At 39.6% G+C, this 26,915-nt stretch overlaps 2 protein-coding genes across 4 annotated transcripts in view; both read right to left on the bottom strand.

The window, feature by feature from the left end:
• The window catches only part of ARFGEF2 (ADP ribosylation factor guanine nucleotide exchange factor 2), a 26,827-nt gene extending 15,000 nt beyond the window's left edge, over positions 1-11,827 (bottom strand). For 2 of the 3 annotated variants that reach the window (XM_030503490.1, XM_030503492.1), the window contains exons 1-18: positions 11,751-11,827; positions 11,107-11,326; positions 10,350-10,421; positions 9,922-10,067; positions 9,377-9,507; positions 8,613-8,847; positions 8,247-8,346; positions 7,885-8,024; positions 6,664-6,772; positions 5,954-6,155; positions 5,094-5,205; positions 4,300-4,505; positions 3,311-3,395; positions 3,046-3,217; positions 2,017-2,168; positions 1,698-1,826; positions 1,171-1,329; positions 336-483 (exon numbers count right to left, since the gene is read on the bottom strand). In XM_030503490.1, the coding sequence (XP_030359350.1) occupies positions 336-483; positions 1,171-1,329; positions 1,698-1,826; positions 2,017-2,168; positions 3,046-3,217; positions 3,311-3,395; positions 4,300-4,505; positions 5,094-5,205; positions 5,954-6,155; positions 6,664-6,772; positions 7,885-8,024; positions 8,247-8,346; positions 8,613-8,847; positions 9,377-9,507; positions 9,922-10,067; positions 10,350-10,421; positions 11,107-11,242 (2,434 nt within the window). In that variant the 5' untranslated portion in view covers positions 11,243-11,326; positions 11,751-11,827. Of the gene's footprint in view, positions 1-335; positions 484-1,170; positions 1,330-1,697; positions 1,827-2,016; positions 2,169-3,045; positions 3,218-3,310; positions 3,396-4,299; positions 4,506-5,093; positions 5,206-5,953; positions 6,156-6,663; positions 6,773-7,884; positions 8,025-8,246; positions 8,586-8,612; positions 8,848-9,376; positions 9,508-9,921; positions 10,068-10,349; positions 10,422-11,106; positions 11,327-11,750 lie in introns of those variants that run through there. The other variant, XM_030503493.1, reaches the window with a different exon arrangement.
• LOC115615409 (brefeldin A-inhibited guanine nucleotide-exchange protein 2-like) lies at positions 11,807-20,960 on the bottom strand. The gene is made up of 5 exons (XM_030503499.1): positions 20,666-20,960; positions 14,225-14,255; positions 13,323-13,446; positions 12,500-12,646; positions 11,807-11,931 (listed from the first exon to the last, which is right to left on the bottom strand). The coding sequence occupies exons 1-5, from the start codon at positions 20,802-20,804 to the stop codon at positions 11,887-11,889; spliced, it is 486 nt and encodes a 161-aa protein (XP_030359359.1). The 5' UTR covers positions 20,805-20,960; the 3' UTR covers positions 11,807-11,886.
• Positions 20,961-26,915: the final 5,955 nt, after the last annotated feature.

Here is a 26,915-nt window from a genome sequence, read left to right on the forward strand (position 1 = left end):
CTAGATTATTACAAAATTAAACATCCAGTAAGTATGGGGGTTTTTTCCCCTTAGGGCATTGTGTTTTGACCATCATGTTTATTAAGATGATATAATGTGTTAATAAGATTGGAAATTATAAAATATTGTTTTAAAATATGAACTCTGTCATATACAAGTAGTTCATGCTGGGCACGGTTATATTCAGCATCACCATCATGTCTAGCATCAACTCCAAAGTGTTTTCAGATGAAAGCAAGTAAATATATATTAATATCCCATTACACTGATCTTTCTTAGCCATCATACTTGATTTATACGTGCATCTTTGTGAAGTCCAAGATTATTAATCTCACCTAATCCCAGGCCCATGAACTCTTCCCCTCCAGATGTATAGCCTTTGATGCTTCCTTCCCTTTCACGCCCAGAGCCAGACAAATAACGAGTTTTCACGCCAGTTCCTATCAGTTGTGCTAGTTCCAGCTGGCTAATACATTTCAAGATCTAAAACCAAAAATATTTAAACATTGTGTTTCTGGAAACCATCATATTTTTATTAGTAACATGTATTTATACTTAATATTTATAACTTTCCCAGGTTCTCTAACATTTAAACCAACTTTGACAATGGTAACAGTTTTGATGTAGCTGTAACATTACTAATACAACTGGAAATAAAGTCTGGTGATTCATTCAAGATCACCAGATGCCATGAATCATTCCAACACAAGAAAAAATAAACAGCACCCAAAAAGTCTAACTTGAATCTCTGACAGAGGAAACCTTTTTATTACTTCTCACAGCATCAACTTCCAAAACTATAAACAATTTGGAGTTGATCTTCGAGAGAATTCATTGTCCCAGGGAGGTGAAAAGACTGAATTACTGCAGCTACCACTTTGAGTAACGATGTTCCAACGTAGACAGTGGAAATGCCAAAATTGTGCCCTCAGCACAAAATTGACTTCCTTCTTACTCCCCCACATCATCCCTTGGACTCACTCAAGCATTTGTGATTGTATGCTGTAAGCCAGGTTCAAGTAATCTGTCAGAGTACCTTTTGGCTCATATTGCCATGTAGCCAAAGAGTGGTGCCACAGAACATAAAACAGCAGTAGTAGTAGAAGAATGAAATCCTGCAAGTTTTCAAAGGACAACACAGTTGCACTATTTAAACTAATGAAGATTTACCTCATGCCAAGAGTTTCCAAGATAGTTGCCATCTGTGTGAGCAACTGTAATTAGTGTCTTAATGGTATCTATGTTCTTCTGTTTCATTTCTGTAATACTGGAACTAGCAGTCAACAAGGAAAAGCGAGCTAGGGCCTGTACATAAGCATCTCGTTCAAGCTACAAAACAGAGAAACAAGCATCATAATCCAGTCCTCATAGAGCTAGAGAAAGCTACTTGTCCAGCATGCCTACACAGTTTTCTAGGTATGTGGCACTATTAGAGCACTTTCCAACTGAAGGAGAGTAGGATGCCAGTTAGCAAACGCTCTTAATAGAAGACTCAGCAATGAAAGGAAAGCAGAGATGAAGAAAAGCTTGATGGTATATCAAGATCTTAAACTAAAACAAGATGGTAATATTTTATTTTACCATTTCAAGCAAGTAGATGAGACACCTCGTTTTCTATGCATAAGCTTGTAATTCTTCATCTGCCTCCCAGAGGCTACACTGCCCTTAGCAAGCCCCATGCCAAATCTTACACGAACCTGCATTCCAAAGATACAGGCTATTCTGATTGCACAGCGTATTCCTTCCAAACAAAGGGATGCAACTTCTGTGTCATCACAGTTCTGCAAGCCAACACTGTAAGCTGCCAACAATGGAGTCCATACAAGCTAAAGAAAGGAAGAAACTAAGTTCAGAAGTCTATTAAGTTTTTAGCCCAAAATGAGGTAACTGAAACCAAATATATCCAAAAAGTCCACCCGTTGCAGTACTTAACTCTTCAGAGTAGTTTTCCAATTTATTTTTTTTCCATGCTTTAAACTCTTAGCAATGATGATACAAGGAGAACCTCACACTCACTTTGAACATGGGTCTGACGTGATCCAGATGAGTGGCACTAGTAAAAGGAGCCTTTGCATGGCTTACTGCCTCCATGAGGGCTTTAGCTGTTTTAGCCATTTGCTCCATTTCCAAGTTGTACAACAACCTCCGCTGCTTCTCATTAGCTACACCTAAGGGGAACACCACACAGTTGCATTGGTTCCTTTTTTATATAAGAGTACTTCATGTCCTCGTATTGAGCATCACAAAATGTTATAAGTATTGCAAATAAAATCTGAATATAAAAATCTTCCCGAATGTTAGAATTCAGGAGGCTCTCATACATTAGAAGTAAGGAACTCCAGCACCAAAACCCACATCCCAACTTAAGACTTCATTCTATAGAAAGCAACTAATTCAGCCCTTTATTATATGCCACGTGTTAAGACTTATCATTGGAGAGGCAATACAGCATTAAGTCACTCTGCCAGCTATTCTGAGTAAAAGCAGAGTACAGCTGGGGATACTGGTTTCTAGTGTACACTACACAGAGAAATCCTCATTTGGTCTAGATGAGAAGAGGTTACTAGATCATGATGAACTCTGATCTCTCCCTTTTTCAAACATTGTCACAAGGACTGTGGCACTTGCCAGCCTCTGAACTATGACATGCTACTGACAGGGAGACAGAAAAACCAACCCTAACCAAAACCCCACCTGTTGTCTAGCACATGAAAACAAGAAGTTTACTTGCAAAGTGCCACCTTCAGTTGTTCCACCATTTTCCCCTCTGTTTAAAAATAAAACAAAACCCAAATCTAGTTTCTAGTGCTTCTGTGCAATGGTGCCAGATGCACTTACACAGCTGTTTCCATCACAGAAGCAGCACTATTAAGTAATAACTGAGCCACTTTCATTCCCAGTATCTGTATTAGCCATTCTAAATGTAATTTACGTATCACACAAAGATGTTTTCAAAAAGGGATCTGAACACCACCATGCCACCCTGAAAGTTACTGCACCAGTTCAAGAGCACTGTGGCCTTTCCAGTTTCTAGTTCCTTCTTACTTGGTTTACTACTCTTGGTTGTAATTGCATATTCTTTCGTCTCTTTCATTGCAATCTTCTTTCCTTCTATTTCTTCATAGATTGTGGATAAATACTCTACTGGCAGGTCTTTACTGTCATTGATTCCTCGGTTCATTTTAATGTATTGCTCCTTTGTCATTTTATTTTTTACCTGTAAAAAAAGAAAGGAAGTTGGATATCTGATTTTGAACTCAGTTCCAGGGAAATTTGAACATCTCTAAGTTTGGATTTTTTTAAAGTCTACCTGTGGACTGTGCAAGTCTGTAGTCAGCATTATAATAGAGTAGGCCAAAACATAAGCAGTGTCAGCACTAGCAAATAGTGTTTGCCTAAAGGAGAGAAAAAACAAAACAGGTTTTTAGAGCCCTAATTCCTTAATCCGTTAGCTCTATTTCTACCTGCAAGAAGAGTACCCAGAAGTGCTGTGCATTCAACCAAAGAGCTAACATGGCCTGAAATTAGTCTTTAGAAACGCATGAAGCCCCAAGTGTTTTAAAATGCAAATAAAAAGGGAAATAATATAAAAGCATCTTCTTCACAATTTTGAAAAATAGCAATGACTGGAATTTTCAAGTGCATTCTCAAAAGATTATACATTATCCTCTTTTGGATAATCCTACAAAAGCTGAAGAACAGCTTATTTTTCACTGCCAGGGTTTCATAAAGAATTATATAAAATCAACCCGGTGATGCACCAACTGGACTAAGGGAGTAAGAATCAACTAAGGCTGAACACGTAGCTAAATCTCAGTGCTAGTTTTACTTGCGTTAGAAACAGCAGCAACACTGCCTACTTGATGTCAACTAACATATATACATTTTGTTTAGCATCTAATGGGCAAGCAAAAATGTGTAACATCTTATTAGCTATTTATGCCATGTATTTTCAACTTTAGCAATTGCTACTGCTTATTACTGTTGTTTATACTTGACTGATCTACATTTGTTTAAAAACTGAACAGCTAATACAGACACAGTTTAACACACTTGGGGCTTCCTCTTCCAATAATGCTTCTAGCAAGTATTTGGGATTTAATGAAATATCTGCATCAGTATACTTTCAATCCAAATTTTCCATTTTGCCTAAGTTCAGCACCAATATCAGGAACAAGATGTGCTCCTCACGACAGCCTGTAGAAGTTCCTGACCTGAGTACAAGTTGCATCTTGCCCCTAAGGACCACAAATACAGCCCTTCTTCAGGCACTTATCCAGTACAAAGGTTTTGAATTACCGTTGGTTGCATTCAATATATCTAGCAGCAAACTTCTCCATTAATCTATCAATCTTCTGGGCTTCACCTGGCAGACGAAAACCTTCCAGAAATATACGGAGAGCAGAGACAAAGTCTTTCCCACAGAAATCAAGCTGGTCTACATAGGCATACATCACTTCCTTGTTAAACTTGTTGCTTTCCCCAAGAAATTCCCCTACTTGAGTCTGAAAACACAAGGAACAGTTATTACTGTGCAATCCAACTGCCAGCTTTGCCAAGAAAGGCTTATAGTAACAAGAATTGCATAGCTGTTCAGTTTTGTAAGACTGATATGCTTCACTGAGCAGGCAGAGCAACCGTTAGAGGGAGGACAAGGAAACCAGTGTCATTGGAAATGCCTTTAGTCTGCATATTGTTGCTTTCTCCACTTGCCAAAGGCAAGATCTGCATTACTGTAGAGCCAAGGAAAGCTGAACTGCACCAATTTCACATGCAGTAGAGAATGCTTTGCCACTGCCAGTACATGATATTCCTTTGTTGGCAAGATAGCACTAATGCAGGTATAGATAAAATGCATATTCCCATTTATGGGGAATCCCTCCAGTGCTTTATTGTAAGCACAACTATTTACTAAAAAGCCTGGGACAGGAAGTAATAGAAAGTAGCATTGTTATCAAATACCTTCATTAAAACCCTTACGCTTTCAGTTATCTATTAATGAAATAGGAATAAAGAGAAAGTGCATACAGACATCAGAGACAGGGAGAAGATGATGGGGCAAGAGTATTGTATTAACTATAATGTAGTCTTACAGAACAGGGCGCTCTTCTTGGTGCAAAAATTGTGCAATGTCCTCTGCCGTTAAGTGCCAAGCATTCCCTGCTCCTGAAGTATTGTATTCCTCTCTTTGGTTTTTTATTAAACCTATTCAGACAAAAACATGGGGAAATTGAGACACAACTGAAAAACTATCACACCCTATAAAATGTTAGTTTTGCTGACCTGTTATAAACAAAGAGAGTAACAGCAACAGAATATTTTTTCTTTTTTTAGTTAGAAAAAAGTCAAAGAATGTTCAACTAATGTATTAACCATATCACACCATAGGCTACATCCCTTAAGGTACATTCAGTTGCTGATAAGCTTTAAAGTTATTGCTGGAAAACTCACTTAAAACCTGACCTTTTAAAATATTAAAACTTAAGACTTCCCGTTAATGTTAAAAAATGCTGCTTTCAAGACCTTTTTATAGCATTTATAGACAAAAATCCTGAAATTAAGGAAGAAGTAAAGCACAGCTGGACAAGGATTTAATTCTCCAAAGCATTTCAATAAAAGACAACAAATGATGTAAGAGCTGTAAAACAACATTAAGCTGCCTGCTCCTATCAGTTTTTCTCTAGGTATACACACACTTTCCTCTTGTGCGGCTGAATCAGCACAAGTGAAAGCTGTGAGAGCGCGACCTTTACTCCACTCTAGATTTTATCAAATTCCTTTTAACTACAATAGCCTCCAGCGTAAGCTTTTGACTTAGCAGGCAAGTGTGTTCAGCATTAAGATCAATTTGTAAGTGTCCCTACAGGTCTGACTCTCAAAAAAATATAACAATATGGTTGTACAGAATATTTCGTTTACTAGTGAACTTTTATTTTCTTGTTATGAGACTCACAGTTCTATCCCATGTTCAATTATTTCCTTTTGTTGCTTGATGACTTCAAATTGCTCAGGATCATCCTGGACAGCAGTCTGAGTACCAACACTTCCAACTCCTGATGAGACCGTGGAGTCCAAGGAACTGACGCTACTCCGTCTCCCTCCACTCTCAAGGCCTTTACCTTCAGCCATTTCCTGTTCAGATGGTTTATATGAACCTATTTATAAAGAGGGTGAGACTTCAGTTACCCTGTTCAGTCAGAAGCTTTTAGTTATAGTACTTTTTAGTTGAAACATATCAATCAATATTCTTATTTTACCACATCTACTTTTTGGCAGTCTACACTACATGAAGGTGCTATATTGATGCAAATCTAAAATAATCCAACAAAAGGCAGGAGAACAGCAGCAGCCATGGAGAAATTCTTGTATTTCAGCTTAGGAACTGCAAGATTTGTTATGTTTTGTTCTGCATGAGCCAGCTTTTATAGTGTAGCCAATGACCTGGCTAAAGCTCTTAAACAGAACCTGGTTATTTGAACCAGACACTTGGAGTGCTGGTTATTGCAACAGCATTAACAATTGTTCATAAAACATTTAATCTCTGTAAATGAATTATTATGTAAAAACCTAGCATCCACACTTCTGAATAGCTTCTAAACACTGAATAAACACAAGGGCAAACTTATTAAAGGAATTAGTCTCTCCATAAAGAAACAACCTTACCCAAGCTAGCCTGATGATTGGGGTTCACATAAAGGTCTTTGCTCCATTCTACCATACATTTTAAGATAGAAACCAAACATTCAAGACCTTTTTTCCTCAGGCTTAGTTCCTAAAAAAAAACCAAAAAAAAAAAAAAAAAAAAATCAAAACAAAACCCAACACCAAAACCAACAATTAAAAAAATGCCAAAGAACCACCAAAAGACACCACACCCCCACACCCCCCACCCCCCCCAATATAGGTATAAACAAGCTTCTAGAACATTACATGACACCATTCAAATCTTAGGAAGTTTCTCACTTGGGGGGAAATCTATTGGTTATACAAAAAAGTTTCTGCCCCTTGACCATTTAGGTTGATACATCTGGGCCAAAAGCAACCATAAGCCATTACTGACATCAGAACACATTCCAGCTGCTTTAAGCAGATGGTCTACTCATAACTGATGAGTACAACCAAGGGGCAAAGACCAAATCCTAAATGCAGCCCTTTTGTCGTAGGAATGATTACGACGATCCAGTGAGTCTCTATAGTGTCAGATCCCTCCACAAGAAAGATAAGAGTCTTATACCTCGACTGCACAGTAAACAAGTTCTATTCAAATCTGAACAAAGGTGTCCCTGGGTTTTACTCCCATTTCAGATCAAAGAACCACAGTAAAACTTTAAAACAATTCCAATCAAAGGTGTGAGGTGCCCTCAGTTCTGAAGACCAACTCTAGGCACAAAGTTCACTTTCAGCCCTGAAAGCCATTAGGCTGGGCTACAGACATAGTGCTGCAGGACAAGGCCAACATCAGAACAGTGTGTTCTTGCTGAAAGCAGTCTGTACTCCACCCTCCCCCTAAGGATTGGGAAAGTTTAATTTAAAAACAAAATACTTGTGGTGGAGATATGGCACAAAAAGTTTGTACAAAGCAAACAAAAGATGAAGGTACTGAAATAAAAGGTACAGAAGAAAAGTCATTTCAGAAAGGCAGAGGAAGGCTCATCTGATTCTCAACAATAGAGCCCAGAACAAGCCTAGTCTCGCAATGCATCAAAATCACCAAGGAAATTAATCGTACTGCTTCAGCATCCAACTGCAAATTAACCAAGTAATAAGAACTACATAACATCAGTAGGTTACAGACTGGAAACCACTGGAAGTATCAGTGATGATGCAGAGACAGCACCATTTATGGAAAAAATAGTACTTTTTCTTCAAAGCTGTTTTTCTTACCTGTAAAGGTGTCATTCCCAACTCATGCCCACTTCGTCCCTGTGCGATTTTGGACAAATCATTTACAAGGCGTTCAAATATATTAGCAGCGTTTAAATCACAGTCATAGTTAACATAAATATCCACTACACACTGAGCATCTGGAAAATAAAAGTGTGAGTATTAGGATTCAGTGTAACTGCATTTTTAAAAGGATTCAGCCAGTTGGAGCAGGCGGTGGGGATAAATCCAGACATTTAATCCAAACGCTATGGGATCAAATTCAGTTTTTCACACTTAAACATTATTTATGGCATTTGTCTATGCAATAATTTTCATCTGCTGCCAGAGGAAGCGACTGCTTTTCACAACAATGGCAATACCTGCACAAATCCTAGTTAAAGTCTGAATCACCATCCATTTGTGTTCAAAGGAGCTTGAAGAAGTCTCTAAAATATTCAGGAAGATCTCTTTGAAGAATACCTGCAAAATAAATGAAGTAAAGGACTTGGTGATCTGAAGCTTATTAGAACCATGTCAAATGTACAAATCCATTTCTATTCACTACTTTCTCTTGAAGAGTATCATCCCATGCATATTAGAATTTGAATACAGTAGTAACATACTAGTTTAAGAAGCAAACAAAACTAAGACATTAACTTCTAAGTTCCAGTTATCTTTTTATCATTGTAGTAGTTTTATTTGAGAACTAGAGCATCATACAAATTATAGATAAAAAAGTCTCTCACCTCAATCTGCATTTTTAAATGGGTCTTAAAATTTGAAAGCAGCGTGAGAAAGATGGCAAGAGAGAGCTCAAATACATCAGGAACAGAAGAGACTCCATTTTTAGATAATGCTACACAAAGATATTGCTTGATTGCATTGATGAACATTTCATGTGTCCTGAAAACTGGACCAGCATTCTGCAGTACTGAGAGAAGAAGCTGCAGAGACACTATCTTAGAACGCAGTTCATGGGATCTAGAAAAAATTCAACATTAAATACATTTTTATTGTGTTTCTGAATACATACTTGTATTTAACATGAGCGCTACAGCATTTGTTCCCTGTCAAGAAGAAATGAGGGCTATTTTAATTCATTTCAGTGGGGGGGGGCAGGAGGGGTGGAAATCAGCCTGCAAGTGATTTTGGACAACATCCACCATCTTAATTGGGAAATTTTCCAGGAGTATTAACATCTTAGACTAGGATAATAAATGCAACCCAATGCTACCGAGAAGCATTCCCTCACTCCCCCATCAAAAGCATTACAAATACTATAGTCAAGGCCACTTCAACTGGTAAGATTAATAAACCCATTACACAAAGAAACCCTCAAGTATTTAATTTTTTAATAATTTGAAGCAAATTTCAATCCTAAATTTACCAAGGTAACTAAAACAAGGGCCTGACAGGTGAATTTTGAATACCTGCTTTACTCTACAACAGCTACTCAACTGTCTCCAAAAGCTACCTGTAGAGGGCAATGTAATAAATAGTGTCTCATTACTTGGGATCTGGTGGTCCATCACCAAGTGGTTTCATGGAGAGTTTGCACAACGACCTGAACACAAGGAAGGCATCCTTTTGTAGTACATGGGAAAACCTGGCAGCAGCTTGATGTCCAGATACATCTGTTTCCTTGAGAGCAAGAAACACAACATTAGATCCTCAGTGAGACAAAAGAAGGGAGCAATTAGGAAGATCCCACAACTCCTCTGAGGATTATCTACAGATTTTAAAAAAAGGTACATCTGGCAAAGTTTAAACTAAACCTACACAGGACTACAAGCTATCCAGATCTTCTCACGTGTTAACTGACTCCTCCCTCTGCCCTCAACCCTTACCAAAATACAACCAACATAACCAATTTTAGAATAGTTGTTTTCATTTCTACTTAAAATTGCAGTTGCTGTTTCAGTTTTCGAACCCAAGTGGGACACATACATTACAGCTTCTCTTCCTTCCCTCTCTGATATCCCACTGTATTAGCTGGCTTGATAAACACATTCCTTCTTTCCTAAATCTATGTTAGCATCCAGTGAAGTTACTTACCAGATTATCAGTGGAGGAAACAGACTGCCCGTCATCTGGAATCCCGTTTGTTTGTACATTTTCATTACTAGAGCCAGAAAGAATATCTGCAGTCTCTAATGCAGGTAGAGCCTTAACTGTTTCTGTTACCTGCTTTTCTTCAGCCACTAAAGGGGAAAAAGGAAAACTGATTAAAATCACCGGCTGAGCTTGTTTTATCCCATGACTTTGTGAAGCTCTACAGCCAAGTGGGCCAGAAGCAGCACTGGTAAGCTAGAAAGTTTATTAGCTACCAGCAAAGAATAATATTGAACAAAAACCTATTCTTCCTGCCTTAGGTGTTCTTGACAAAATACTTAGTAACAAAAAATAACTTCTATGCTTTTATATTCACAGGAATAAAAGGTTGTCAATACATGCATCTGTTCTATTTTAGGAGATTTTGTTACCTTTCACAGCTGACTTGACCACATCTTCCAAGATGCCTTTAACCATTTCCTTTCCTCCATCAGTTGTGTCCTCTAATGAAACATACAAAGAGATAATTTTGAATTTAGTACTTTTTTTTTTTTTTAAGGAAGAAGATGAAAAGGAGAAACATGACAGAGGCAGAAAGGTTAAAAATTACAGATTTTCTTTAGCAGTCCTCCTTTAAAGCCACTTCTAAGAAGTCAGACCAAAACACTCATTGATGTTATTTCCATTATTTAAATCAAAGCACTGATATTTTTAATGCTGTGATTTTGTCATTTGTATTTATCAACTGTTACAAACTTCTGGTTTTGGAATATCTTACATTCCCAATTTGGAAATGGTATATGCTTATGGTAAGGTCTTCATAATACATATTATTTTTACCATACGACTTCAATTACCTCAAAGTGATTCTGTCACTTCCCATGAATTGCCATTATTTTCTTCCTTTTCTTCCCTTTATCAACCTAATCAAGGCTAATTGCATTATAATTCTAAGTAGATAAACCATATATAGTTTAATAGAATTCTAGGGATAACGTGAGCCTTTCTTCAACAGCTATAAGGCAGACATGCACTAAGGAATGGCCTATATACTCCCAATAACTACTAAGAAAGCCAAGCACGATTTGAGCCAATAACCCCAGTCACTTCTCCCCAAGGTAGCCTAAAAGAGCATTTTCCAATAGAGGGTTTGTAACGAAGCAGGAGACACAACCTATTCTTACTCACCTGATGCTGAAAGAGTCAGATCCTGCTCAACTTCAACGTCTCCGTTTTCCACCCTCTCAGGCTCACCATTTGTTAATTCCACACTTACAGGAACAGTTGGTTTGCCTTCCTGATAGCTGTGCTTTAACTGACCCATCTTTGGAGACTTGGACACTGCTTGAATTGCAGGAGACTGGGATTTCTGCTGATTCGTTTTTTCTACTTCTCTAGATTCTTGTATCTTGAAAAAACAATATGAAAAATTTAATCTAAGGCACAAAACATGGTAAGGGAAAACAGATGTCTGTGATGACTGATGTTCCTTTGAGAATTCGCATGTTAACAAGAAAGAAACAGTAAATATGCAACCACTTGGCCAGTCAAATTAAAAAGATGCATTTCAAGAAGCTTATTTTAAAAGCATCCCATCATTTGTTTTCACAAAGCCATTTGGCAGAAAACTACAGTGTGAAACCTTGTTATCGGCACTAAGCTTCATAATTTAATCAGTCAGTATGATTCATTGCAGGATTAACAGAGGTTTCTGAAATTACAAATCAATAGATATCCAAGTCACATGGCAGACCCATTAAAAAATAAGGAAAACTCTTCTGTTCATTTGTCAAGCCTAAACATTTGAGATGAGCAAAGTAACAGTTACTTACAGCTTGGTTTCCATCCGTGTAAAAATGACATTTAACATCTGTGTAAGGGTAGCTTTGGCAGTTGTCTGATTAATAAGATTTTTACTGGCCAGATAGATGTTGTAGCAGGTTCTAACAGTCTGGAAGAATTGTTCCTTCATGGAATTTCTATGTACGGAGATGTTACTGCAGTGAGGAGAGCCTGAAAAAGTCCGTAACACAGTAAAATTAAATCTAAGCAAATAGGCAGAAATACACTTCATGCAGGTCTGCCACAATGATCAGTGGGTTTGTTATGAAACACGTATCTGTTCATAAGGTACTAGTATGCCTTGTCGAGAACATACACTGCAGATCTCTCTAGAAAAACAGGAGAGCAGATAGCCTAGAGCAGCAGTCCATGATACTGCATCACAGTTAGTGCCTTCAGTTGAAGGCTGATAGCAATCCATTGGCTTAATGAACATGGACATTACTAGCCTAGATGAAGAACATCCAGCTGTCTGCAAGATAAAGTATCCAGGCCATGGCTTACCCCAGAAAGAAGGACAAAGTATTCCCCTTATTCTGCTTCACCAAGAGGAAATACATTTCACATGCCAATTCTGACCTGGTGACAGCCTCCATGAATTCAATGACACATGTAACAAGGTAAGAAATGGAGAAACTGGGCCCTAAGTAATGCTTCCCATTATTTTATTTTTCCCATTACAAAATCAAAGACAGAGAAAGCAAATCAATATTGTACCAAAATGAACCAAATAAAATACCTTAATTATCTGCAGCTGTACTCCTTCATCTGTTTGAGGACCCTGAAAGCAATTGCAAATGGTTTCAACTATTCGGTCAATCAGCCGTTTTCCAGGAGCTCCACTATCTGGAGCATTGCCAGTGATATGTCCATATGCAATGAGTTTCTAGATAGAAAGAACGCAGGTTAGACAACCACAAATACAGATAAGTACAGCATAAAAAAGAGGTTTTAACCAGCATACCTCACTTCACCAGTTTTAACACATAAATTTAATACCCTTAACAGTCTGGCTACCAGATACTTGGACTGTTCATACATCTGGTCAAACAGATTTAGTAACTTATACATAAGCTTTTTCCACCCATGCCATTTCTTATTGCCATAACCAGACAAAATTTTTATACATCCATCTTTATACCTATTCACAACAGGTAACTGTTCTGCCCAAGTAGTTAGCTGAGATTAAGCTGTGTTTGTTTTTTCTTTAAGAATCTAATGAGGAACAAGGTAGAAAGATTCCAGAGTCAGACCTCTCATCTATAAGAAACACCACAGTAAATACTGCTTTTAGAGCACCACAGATGAAATACTTTTACTGAATAATGTAAGCATTCGTGAGGTTCAATAAAGACTTACTTCACTGTCAGCATTTCTGACTATGACAGGACACGCTTTCAGCCAACTCTGATGGTAACCTATTTTGTGTGGTTTATGCATCTAGATCTGCACAGCTGTGTGCACTCTGGACAGCATTACTGCTTCACTCCAAGATGCACACAAGACATTTGTAATTGCATGTTTCTCCATTCCACTCTGCCAAGTTTAAACAGAACACTTACCTGTAAACAATCCAGTGAAGTGCTGACAATGCGCGGAGACTTTGACTGGCAGGCTAGTTCAAACGGAAGGAAATATTTATCTGCTTCAATGAAGTTTGCTTTTGGTGGAGCAGCAGTGCCTTCTCTAGGTCAGATAAGAAGAGTTATTAATTTTTCTAAACATGTACATCACAGCAAACTACATTCCCTCCTCTTCCAAATTTAAAGCTGAATGGTACATGGCAGCATACAGATGCAATGCAGGTTTACCTCACAGATACTTTCTTAAAGGAAGTTCAATCTTAAAAAGCCACATAGAAAACATTTGACATTTATTTAAATTGTATTTGATCTTTTTCATATGTTCTTCAACTTAACTCTTCTCTTGCTACACTCTAATACTGTCCCACTACCTGAAATACTGGGGAACTCCTACAACTTAAATGATAAATCTATCAAAGTTATTCTGAATTAATTAAACAGGGCTTACATGAGGGATGCTAAACCAACAGAAACACATTTGGGGGCTCATTTTAAAATCATAGCACAGTGCTGGAAGAGTGTTTTAAAAATGTATTCTAGATCTAGGTAGTTAAGAAGATATACTGTCAAACAGGGGATACCCACTGCTGTTTGTGATTTCCTATCAGGCTATATTAAGCCCAGTAAAAGGAAGTGAAAACTAGCAGCCTTTCGAAGTTTTGCAATTTTTTCCATAGTGAAATTCAGAGGCAGTTATGGCTTGAGGACCCATAGCCACAAACGTTGTGTAATTGGAACACATGGGCCGTATGTTTTTGTCAGACAAGTGTGTAACTGAGTATTCACAAACTCACTCCTGTAATGTATATGCACTCTTAAATTTCCACTATTGAAATTATTCCACTTGCTGTCTTCACACAGTTTACAGCAATTAATATTACCTTTGCTTTTCCAGCTCAGTTTTTATTTCATCTGGAAGAAAGAAAAAAAAAAAATTCAAAGCATTGAATACCCAACACGTTATCATTATCCATAACACAAATAAAGCTGTTTTATACCAGAAGTCTTACACGTCAGTATTTGCTATTCTTTTGCTGTAACATCTTCAGCTTCAGAGATTACAAAAAGTTACTGGAAGACGTATGTCAACTTTTACATGGAAAAGTTAATTTTCCAAACATTCTTAAAAAAAGAATACCTTTAGAACACACAGGTATAGTACACAATTTTTTATTCAACAGTAAGTCTACATCAGAGTGCTCAGGTCTGCAGAAGCCTAAGCCACTGCATAAACCATTAGTTCAATATATCTGACCTTCCTGTTAACTACAATGCTAGTTAACCTGCTTTTGTTATCCCTCACAATATGACATCAACTTACAAGAGAGAAGAAATCTTACATGCATGCTGTCATTTTGCCACCAGAGACTTTTTTTGGTTTTAATTACACTTTTAGGGAGCTTTTCATAAAATCAAATACAGGAAAAAACCATAAACCATAAACCATAAAGGTTTCTTGTTACTCCTATCTACAGCAGCAAATCCCAAAGATCCTAGCATGGCTTTGTCAGGATTTCTAACATATCCCCATGATGCACAACACAGGCCAGAGCTGCACTATACCACACCCAGGATAAGCACTTGCTGTGAACGCTGACAAAACCCCAGTCAAAATAGCACACGCAGTCAGGGCTGCACAGCCTACAGTCATTTGTAACACCACATGGAATCCTCTCCATCTCACCCTGCATTATGTGCCTGCTCAGTATCACGCCTACAGAACTTCTTCCAATTGCGAAGTTATCAGAAACAGATCATTCACTCAATACTTGTTTTCCACAACTCTGGAGAGGCGCCACTGGTTGGGATTAGATGTTCACAGTTCAGATGATTTCGGTGTTCTCTGTGAATCTCAACAATTTCTTCTGTTTCAGAAGCACCAATACACAAAACATACTAATGAACAAGGACACATTTACCAAAAGCCACCTGTGCAACAAACACATATTACAAGTTTTTGCACAGTCCTGCTGTTCAATGGATGTTACAAGAATTAATCCTTGCAGAATATGCCTGTTTTGTAACATCCCTACCCCTATTTTACAGACGAAATGTAAGGAAAATGCAGAGGAAACCTGTATAACTACAAGCTGTGAGTGGTAAGCTACATCCAGGACTGGGATTTGCTATTCTATCTGCCATATTCTCTCATTAATGAAAGTCAATCTGACATCCATTAGCAATAAATGATGTAACAAGACCTGAAGCAACAATATCCACCCTACAGTTGACAAAATGGACAACAGAAAATGTGAAGAGTCACAGATCCACAACAATCCAAGGCTGTGCTCAGAAGCCCACTATTTCCTCATCAAGTCCATCATGCAAACAACTGTCTCCAGCAGTTTTAAAGGTGAGACAATTTTCACTTGTCAGTATTGCACATGCCAGCAGCAGGGCACCGAGCCGAGCCCATAGCCCCAGTGCCGGGGATTTCAGAATCAGAAGTAACTGCAGCTCTGTGACAGTGCAAAGACAGCATCATCATCCCCTCATACTTCAGGCTTCAATGGCAAGGAGAGTGAACAGAATGGAGACTGTCCATAAGAAATAACCAAGGTTTCCCATGCCAAAGAGACTGACACTGTAAATCTTAATACAGCACCACTTCTTGGGTCACTGTTTAATTCATTTCAGCATCCAAGTTGGTTTATCAGCAATGTGTCTATTCAGAAGTTCAATTCAGCAATATTTTAATTCAGTCCTCTTGTTTTTATTAGTTTCCCCATCTTTAACACCACATTATGATCCACAGAGCTACCGAGAACACCCCATATTAAAGGACCCACCAATGTATTGGAAAAATATTTAAGAATAGCATCCCACACTAGAGCAACAACCATTTCACTCTCAGAGATACTCCATAGATTAAATAAATAAATCTAACCAAGGCCTAAGTTCCCCACAATTTTATTATCTAAAGGTTTTCTAAAGCCATATAAAAACATCTGCACCACAACAGTATTTTAGTAGATAATGATGGCGGAAAAGAATAAATGAAAGGACAAAACCAAACTGCAGGCACACCTCTGCAGTTGATTGCATCAAACTAGTTTGGAAATCTCCACATTTGAAGTGCTCATTTGGTGGTCTGACAGTGAAACAGAAATTGTTGCCTCATTGAAGTCCGTTGCCATGAACACCTTGCCAAGCCCTGACCTGGCACAGCCAACTTCCACAAACCTACTGCCACTCTCCTCTTCCAGTCATAGGAAGCACAGCTCAACTCCCTTCCACAGTTACAGAAGAGAGTCTGAGTTTCGATCAGCGGCTGGTCACCACAGCACAACACTGAGCCCTCACCTGGTGCTTTCGGTACAGGGCTACCTGCTACTCTCAAGGCCAGAATGCATCAGTGTACATCCCATATATTCGGTCAGAAACATCTTCAACTTGGCCACTATGTGTGCTGCATACTCAACAGAAGTCTTTCAGCATTCCTACCAGGCAACAGAACTGGAATAACAAGCAAGGCCTTGCAGGAATTTCTTCCAGAGCTTCTGGCCATAATAAAGGCAGGATGAAGCTCATGCTGCGAGCAACTACCTTTCTATAGTGGATGGATGTTTTAAGTATGCTTGTACTGAAAACTACATATTAAAATGGAGGAAATACTTGCCTGCCTGCAACTATATGCATCCTATGCTAATGTCAGTCAAGTTTTTCTCAGTAGAAGCAAACTAGTTCCTGTGCAGAAAATGATATAGCTTTTGTTAGCACAAGGACACAAGCAATGTCTTCCCACAGCTTGTCAGAACTCCAGCCAGCAGTGCCAATACAAACACATGGAGCAGCAGCAAAAGCTTTCTTCCCCCTCAACCCGGCCAAGTCTACTGCATTGCCTAATTCCAAGCCATCTCTAACTTCAATAAAAAACCCCAACACCGCACATTTATTGATTCTATTGATCTATGGAGAAGCCTTTAGAAAAGGCTGCCACAATGAAGCAAGACTATTTCCTCTGCCCCAGAGTTGTCAAAACATGCTAGCCAAGAGGCTAGACTAAGAAACACAAACTTACTTTAGACATCTGTCATCGATATCCAGGGATGACTTAAACACACAACTAGATTCCCAAGTGAAGGCATTGTTTAAGAGATGATTTTTTTAACAAGCTAACTAAAAATCTGTTTCTATGAAGCTTGTGGAGGTGGCTAGACAATCAAAGAGGGTCACATACCCAGGTTGGCTGCACAGCATGTCATTAAAAATAGTCTTAGTAGGGCAAGAGTAGTAGTTTATGAGACACTCAGGCGCACAATTAGCATTAGACCAGTATGAACTGCTGTGATACATACTGTGGTCCACTGTAAAGTTTTCAAGGTGGCAATTATTTCAGTAGATTTACTAAGAACCATGTGTACCTAGAGCTCCATGTAAATGCTTATTAAGCAACTATTTTCATACAATACACTGGCTGTCTGCTAAAAACAAGTTTTCTTAAAAACAGTTTTCTAAAGCAGAGCAGAAAAGCTGCTCTGTTTAAAAAACTCCATTTCTCCCAGTGTCTCCTGGGGCTTACTGGCACTGAGAGTACAGGATACAACCGTTAGACCTACTGATGAAGCAAGAGACTGAATGACCTATTCAAACTCTGCTTGCTCAACATTAACACTGTATATTTCAAAGGAGGGGGTGGACAGAGGGAAAAAGAAAATCCCCCAAAACACCATATGTTCCTTTTCTTCCATACTCCTTGTGTTTATGTCCTGTTTGAGCCTATATTATTCCTCATGTGTACAAAATCATGAAGATATTCTGCAGTCCTAAACTGCACAGCATTAGTCCAGTGAAAGATATGTTACCGGAAAAGGAAGAGGAAAAAGGGCAAGAACAGTTTAAAATTAGAACAATTAAAATTATTAGATCAGATTAAAATTAGAATGAAAGAATACGTGTATTTCCTTCATAAGAAGGACAGCAATTTTCAGTAGTAAATTACTTAAGTTCTCAGGAGTTGAACACATTCAAAACTATGAAGAACTCGTGTAAAAGAAAACAGCAGCATCATTCCCACAGTTAGAAATACAGTGCTCTTCCTCACCAAGCAATACATTTAAAGCACGTGCAGTTAATAGAAACACTCCTGCAGTAACACTACAGCAGAAACTGTAGAAGTGGCTGCAGGTTAATTTGTATTAGGTAGTTGTATAATACACCAGTTCCTCTCTATTTAGAAGATGCATCATAGACTTCCCTATTACCAAGAGCAGATATCATTCACACATGTGCTGTGCCTGTGTTGACTGGTTTATAAATGGTACAATACCTCAAGGCTCCATTAAAAAGACCATTGTATACATATGACAGCACAGCAAATGGAATTTAGTAAGAGGCAGAAAGGAATTATTGATAGCATGGCATGGAGAAAAGAAGAAAGAAGACAACGGCTGACACAATTACCAGTTTCATAAAGTTAACTTTACATTTCTCCCACACCGAATTGATTTTACTCAGAGTTAACTGGATTTATTATTATTCAAAACACTGAAGCATCTTTCATCCATAACAGTGTGTGTAGATTATGAAGTTTGGCCTCAATTCCTCAGACTGCAAGTAATGTTCTTCCCACATTTCTTAGCATGTTTACAGGGCTGGATAATTAAGCTAACACTTTTGAAACTGAAATCATAGTCTGAGTAAACATAAAGTATAAACTTAACTAAACTTTATGCAAATAAATCTGATTTTTTTCATTTGAGTGAAAAAAGAGCTTAAACAGAACAAAATTGGGGGGGAGAATTACATGTAAATAAAAGAAACAATATTCATGTTGGCAACTTAAAATGATGCAACATTCACCAAATATAACAGAGACCCTTTAGTACAGTAATCGGGGCCCTGCTGAGCAGGACAGTTGGGCAACAGCAGGTTATCTATTCATGCTGACCTCTGCTTGTTTTAGTCCAGGAATGCACATGGACCTTTTTTCCAAGCAAAATTAGCAAAAAATGAGTCCATCATCACAGGCATTAACTACCCTCAGATGCACTGTACCTTAAAACATGCAGACATAGAATAGTTACAATCCAACATGCAAGTGCTAATAGGTAGCTGTTGCACAATACCCCCCTCCCAAAATCATAACCTTTGATGTGTTAGCAAACATAAAGACCTTCACCAGGAATCTTTAAAGAAAGTTCCCTTTCTCACCCTCTAAATGTATTGACATAGCAGCAACACAGTTTCCCCATCCTGTAAACGGTTAGGTTCATGCTGGAGGAGCTAGGGAAGATATCAGGAAAAGGAAGTAGGAAAAGGAGTCTCTGAACTGCTGGGGCACATGTGTTATAGTATTGCTTACAATGTCAACTTTAAACAATACTAAAGAATACCCTTCTATCTAGTTACCTTTCTCTAGATATCTCTACAACTAGCTCCTGCAAATTTCTTGAAGGTAAGAAGGAAAGAAGATGAAAATGACAGCTGTTTTTCAAGCTTGCTTTCACAGTGCATTGGACAGAACTCAGTTCTCCCCACTTTCCCTATGTACTCAACCTGTCTTTTCCTTTGTTCTGGATACAGTAGGCATTTCCAAATTAAAGGAAAAATATTGGTGCAAAGCAACCAAAACTGTAAGGGTTATGGCACTTTTGCAAATCAAGAAAGGCCACAGAGAACTCCAGCTGTAAAAACTACACTGCTTTAACCAGCTTCCTTTTCGCCCCTTCATGACACACCGTATGTTTGCAGGAACTTTAACATAGAGATCTGTATCACCAGTTTTGTACTTGCAGATTTCAGGACCAGTCTGCCAACTTCACAGAAAGTGTTTTCAGTTCTGCACGACACCACGGACACTATATATATTTGTCTACACTGCTGACAGTCTTTAGCCACTCCAACCATGGGTTGGAGATAAGAAGTCAGTAGATTACCAGCCCTGGGAGACTTGAGATGCCACAAGCCGAGGGCCTTAAAACACCTTGTTTCCTAGTTTAAAAGTTTATAATTAATTCTCTCAAAACCAGTAGTAAAGTGACAAGCCAAAATCCCTTTTGTTTCATAGCGAGACCAGAACTTAACAAAACAGGTATTTGGGGTTTTCCCCCCGTATTTGCACGTCTGGTATTAGAGAGAGAACTTTCTCCCCGGTCCGAAGTCCCGAGCCCCGCCGGGGCCGCGGCCGCAGCCTGTCAGCCGGGAGCCCGGGGCTCTCGCGCCCCGCCGGGATCCGACGCGGCGGAAGGCACCTCCCACCCCGCCTCCCGCGCCCCGAAGCGGGCGCGCAGGGTCTGTCACCCCGCCGGGAGGGCTGGAGGCTGCCAGCCGGTGCCCGGCGGAGGCGGGGCGGTCCCGCGGGCCGTGCCGGGCGGACTCACCCAGCGCCACCTGGCAGGCTCTCCGCAGCTGTCCGTGAGGGGGCCGCTTCGCCTCCTTCTCCGCCAGGATCTTCTCCAGGGCTCGCGACACGAACATGCTCTTGGTGCGGGCATCCTGCTCGCGGGCCGCGGGCTGCATGGTGGGGCGGGCAGCGCTTCGCCGGGGCCGGCGCTCACAGCCCCATCACCCGGAAGAGACGCGCCTACCCTCAGCGGCCGCCACCGCGCCACCGACACAGCGCCGCCATATTGGCTCCGTCACGTGACTCAGGCTACCACCCCGCCTTCCCGCGACGACCTCCGACCCCTTCGGCGGTGCCGGGAGCGACAGGCGGCGGTGGGGTGGGCGGGGCTTGTGGGCGGGGTGGGCGGGGCTTGTGGGCGGGGTGGGCGGGGCCTCCGGCGGTAGCGGGCACGCTGCTGGGAGCGGGTTGGCGGCTGTAATTAACCGTAATTAACACCGCCTCCCCGCAGCCGCGCGCTCCTGGCGGGCTGATAAGGGAGCTACGGCCACCGGTGCGCGCACGGAGGGTGCTTTTCGCCCCTGGCTGCGCCAAAACGAGCCCCTTCCGTCCCCGCATCTTCAGGGGCAGAGCCCCACTGGCGTCCGTGCTGTAATACAAAACGCTGACATGGAAATCGGTTTGCTGTGGTTCGGTAGGAATTTCAGGATCAGTAAGAATTGCAAGTGCGGTTACTGCTGCAATTATGTGTAGTAATTAAGTTACAGTTACTGCAAGGGATGGCACGTTAATAGAATACTCATTTTTACAGTGCCTCTAGTCTGAGAATCTCAACATCTGCATCATCACTGTTAACTTGCACACGACGAGTCCTATGAAGAAGCACCCAGAAAGTCTACATGTGAAAAGTTGTATGTTAAAGTCCACATGTCCAAAGTTGTATGTTAAAGAAGAATCATTAGAAATTAAATTTCAAGTCCCTGAAATTGAGTCTCCTTTAATAACCTTATGCCCAATTGCATCTTCTCCCTTTACCCTTAGGCCTACGTGATAGGTAGAATTTGGTTTGGACCTCACACCGCAAACCAAATTCATGACTCTCTGAAAGCCAGTATAAGCTTTGGAAACAATCTGCAGAGTTAATTCACTCCATTGACACCCTTCACCATAATGTGGCAGCCACCATGGGGATGCAGTCCTCTCTTCTGTGTCATTCATAGTGAACATAATCAAATGAAGACAACCACACCTACCTGAGAATGCAGGGGCACATCAGGTTGTCTAGATTGTAATATTATTTCCTTGTTTTCTAAGCAGCAGGACTCCAATTCTTTAAAATTAATGGATCGTGTCAAGTTGTCAAGAGCTGCAATTTTTTCCCTAGAAACCACTAACAAAGGCTCCAAACCTGTGCAAAGCATTAGCTCAGTATAATTTCACAGTAGAAGTGGGCAGGTCCTTCGTGATCACACCCCCTGTATCCTGGGGTTTCTGTGGAGTGGTTCACACAGAGCTGAGGTCTCCACTTGTATGGAAGGAAATGAGTTAGAGGATGGAAAATCAGAAATTATAACATAAGAAGCAGGGAATGGTCTCTATCTGGAAATTATTTTTAAGGTTTTTTAGTATCTGAAGACTTGGGCTTTCTTTGGAGATCAGCAGTTCAAGTATGGGTGGGATGTGAGTGTGAATTCAAGGCTCATCATTAAATCACTATTTATCAGTGTGTAACTGCCTCAGAAATCTGCTAGTTGTATCTGTGCTCTTGACAGCAATAGTATGTTCTCCTCTTCTGCCAGCAGAAAATGTACCACATAATAAAGGTGAGACACTGTTGGAAGGGTAAAGTCCTGTGGGTTTATCAGCTGAAACCGTCATAAGGCAACTGATTTGAACTTTCCTCTGCACTAAGTGAATAATGCATGTTCAGAATGAATCGCTATTCCAAGTCAGAGTCACAGAAACGGGAGGCTGGGAAGCACTTCAATAGATCATTAGTTCATCTAAGCACAAAGGCAGAACGTTGCCTCTTCATGAAAAGCTCTAATAGAGGAGATTCAGCAGCTTTTCGGTCAGCTGCCTCCAGCCTTTCACTAACTATCCAATTAGGAAATTCTTCCTAATCTGGTCTGGTTGTTAACTGCTGTCCATCAGCAGATGGAAGAACTATTATCACAGTGATGGGAATATCAGAGAAATAGAGAGAAATAATGTAGAAATCCAGGTATGAAATGTTGTTTGTTTGGTTGGGATTTTGGGGGGTTTTGTTTTGTTTTTTTAATGAAGACATTTCTATATCATGACTATAGTTTCATTTTTGTTTTCTACTGAAAGTGTTACACAGTCTGGTTCTTCCTGTATTTTGTTTGAATTTCTGGTCTCCTATACAAAAGACATCCATTCCTTTTAACTTACAGATGTCTGGTTTCACTCTTTTTGTAGCTTCAGTAACAGAATTATTTTTACACTAAGAGTAGGTTTCATCCTCAATCTTTGTGCTGATACTTTGTGTATTAATTTCATTGCACCATATAGTGAAACCACGTAATGTATGCTGCTTTAGTAGCAAGAAAATCTATTAAATATTTAGGAAAATGCAGCTGATTTCAGAATGTTGAAGTAGCCCATATATTTTCCTGGTGTTTTCCTGGCAGAATTTAGTATGCTACTTTTAAATAGTGTAATCAGCTGTGTAATAATTTTATATACTCTTAAAGTATGTGAAAGTGTCGGGTATTAAGTCATTACATGGTCTAGTGTTTTGTATGGGGTAACCAGTTTCATGACATATTTCATAATATCCTTTGGGCTTGCAAGCATCTTAAGGTTTTAAACTCTATTTGTATATCTTCATATGCCCCTGATCACTTAAGTGTGCCATTTCTGAATAAACCACTTTGGATATTGGGGTTGGGAGGCAATTTCAATGCCAGGTGGTTGAATTCATTTGCATTAAAGACTAAACTACAGATAGTATTGTGGGGTTTAATTATAGTTTTCAAAACCTTGTTCCCAAAAGGCAAAGTCTGAAAAATAGGCTTTTCAGGTTGATGCTGATTCAATGTGTCTCTGGGAGGGAACTGGGAGGGTGGCTTGCTGTGTACCTTGTGACTCAGCTGCCTCCTTTAATTCCTACTCTCAGCTCCACTGTAGCTCTGCTATACTGCAGGCTCTCAAATCCTCTCCACAGAGTATATCATTGACTGTCTGACTGACCAGGCAACATCTAATTGGGTTTGTTCTGTTCTGAAGGGCAAGAAATTCAGTATAAACCTTAAGAGCCTCATTACTGACCAAAAAAGTGACAAAAAGGAACAATAACAAATTTCTTCAGGCTGGTTTAATTTAGCACATCCAAAGTAAGAAAAAGTTTAGTATGTCTCCCTAATAATGCCTGTCTATTAGTAATGGAGAGATGGAGAAATAGTACATGAAAAAGAGAGAACAGGATCACCTGTCACAGAGTCAAGTACTGACATTGGGAACTCAGAAGTCAAAAGACAAACTCATTGTGCTTGGACTCAAGAGTCATTTTATTTCAGTGCTGAAATCTATAGTCTCAGTATGGGTAAGATAATGCCTTGGAGAACATGATGGCCAAGTTAGAAGGGAAGATTTGGCTGATACAGGTTAACCAGTAGTCAGACTTGAATGAAAAATAGTTGTGTTGGGAAAGTGACAATGTTGTTGCTTCCATGAAGTTTTTATTCCAAGTAGTAATGGTAATGAAGTAAAACCTATCTCCTGAAAAGCTGTGAGTTCAGCCATAACAAGATGAAGTGTGTGGTTATTTGAATAAGAAAAGGAGCAGAGAGCCTGGGAATTAAGGTATGCTTATTCAAAAAGGGGGGCTCTCATTCTCATTTGCACTAAGAGCTATTATGATTATTTATATTCCTACCCACGGGTCCTTTTTATACTCTGAAGCTCCCAAAGAGCCTCATCCTTTCTTGTTACAGAGAATGTTCAGATAAGTCTCTGCAGATTTTTGTTAGCATCTGGGATGGTCTTGCCTTGACTGCTTTTTATTATTGCAGGATTTGAGGCAAAAGGAAGTGGATTCCTGACACAGGCTGATTGTGCATAGACTAAAGTGTGCACAGTTGCAATGGTTGACCACACTGTTGTTTCAAATGTACAAGATTATCCAACACAGCCTGAGAAATGCATGAGTATGTCAGAGCTAGCTGGGTATAGAGTGCTCCATCATCTGCTAGTAGTAGCTTCTGAAGAAGGTGTCCAAGGAACAGCCTCCTCCCTTCCCTTATCGACACTGGGTCCCGGGCACAGTGGCAGACTGTTCTAATTGCTAACCCTTTTTTGCAGAAATGTTCTTTTCCCCTTGATTAGGCTTAATGCCTGCCTTTGATTTTTGTATGCTCAAATGTAATCCATATGCAGAACACAGATAGCTTGTCATCTACGCTAACCTGTCTCCTTGCCAACACGAATGATCTCACACTGCCCAGGGGGTCTGGAGTACAGACAGGATCTTTATTTCCCATCTGTAAATGCTGATGAGAGACCTTTGCACATTCTTGAAATGTCATGATGCACTGCAGTTTTTGGATAGGTTGAGGGGAAGGATACAGCAATACTCTGCTCCGTTTGGGTGAGCAGGCAGAAAGGACACCAGTAAATGTACAAATTCTATGAAGAAAGAGAGGGTGGAATACCTTGCCTGTGGCATCTGTCTTGTTACATGACAGGAGTTGGAAACGAATCGTGATCTTTCTTCTTTCTTGTAGGTGCAAGCATACTCAGAGATAACCTGATATCCCCAAACCAACGGAGTCTTGGAAGATGACACAGGATGTTATATCCATGAGAAACCAAAACAAAAGAAAACAAAAAACGTTTTTCTCAGAGAAGAGAAAACCAGAATAGTGGCTTGAGGAACTGCCAGCAGCTCAGTGCCTCTGCGTTTGATGCCTCTAGTCAAGGACTTTTACCAGAAGGTCAAAATATACTTTGGTGACAATAACCTGAGATGCTGCAGCATGTTCAGCTCACTTCAAGTGCAATGATACCAATTCTTGTCTATCAATTGGTAGTAAATGGCACTGACAGGCATGACTTCATGTAAGAAGGGAAAGGTTAATATGAGAAGCAGTGAATGTCAGGACAGTTTATTTCCAGGCCAGCAGCATGAAATTGATATCCTGAAGTTCACATTTCTGCAGTGAGGCTTAACATACCACAGTGATCTGTTTCTCTTGGCTGAAGTAATCGGCTGTTATTAGGAAATGTAAAGTTCTAATCAATCATGTTGAAACTGTCTGTTCTCTGGTGTTACCAATATGTGATAGCAATACTTCAAATATATTTTTCCAGCAAAACAGTTAACCCATCGACAATGGATGGATGTTCTGTAGCCTAAGACTAGATTTTAGGAGAATTCACAGAGAAGAGACCTCTCTGAAATGTACCAGTGCAAGTGGCCAGTTCATTCTCAGGATACCTCCTCAAAGAAACTTTTCTGTTTCTCTTTTCATTTTCCCCAGTCAGTGCTCTGGGATGTAAACTGATTAAGTCCTCCCACTCATACACTGTTTTACTCAGATGCTACTTCTGTCTCGACAAAACCAATCCAGTTCTTCTACAGAAGAATCTGTGTGTAGGCAGTGGTAAAATAGGAGTAAGACATTAATTTTGGATTCTATCTCCTTTAAAGTGCTTGTGTTTGGAGCCTTTGTTATCAGAGTTCAGATTTCTCTTAGCTAAATACAGGAGCTTGGTTACTGAAGCCCTAAATCCAAATCCTTGCTCAAAATAGTATAGGATCCTCATTTAGCCATATCTGTTAAGTGCTTAACGACAAGTGAGATGAAGTGAGGGACTCCTGGGTGAAGTATAGTTTGGTTTCTTATTTTGTTTTCTAGGTTTTGTCATATCTAATGGGCATGGAAATGATCCTATAACATTTCAAAATTTATTTTAATTTAGTTAATACATTTAAAATGAATTTTAAAAATCTAATGATGAAGAAAGAATGGAGTAGTCTAAATTTTCTCATGCAGTACTTGAAACTCAAACAGCACAGTATTACACTGCAAAACAATGAAATTGGATGTAAATAGTAATAAGCAACATCCAAAGGGAAAGAAAATTAGTAGATTGGAAAGATCATTTAAAGCATTAGAAATACATAACAATTTGGTATAATTCTTTAAAATATTTTTATAGTTTTGTCCACAAACTTTTAATCTCTGCTAGAATTATTTAACTGGAATAGCAAATCTAAGACAAATTAATAAACAGACTTTTTAAGTGAGTGGAATTTAGCA

Source organism: Strigops habroptila, chromosome 13 (assembly GCF_004027225.2).
Source record: "Strigops habroptila isolate Jane chromosome 13, bStrHab1.2.pri, whole genome shotgun sequence".
NCBI lineage: Eukaryota > Metazoa > Chordata > Aves > Psittaciformes > Psittacidae > Strigops > Strigops habroptila.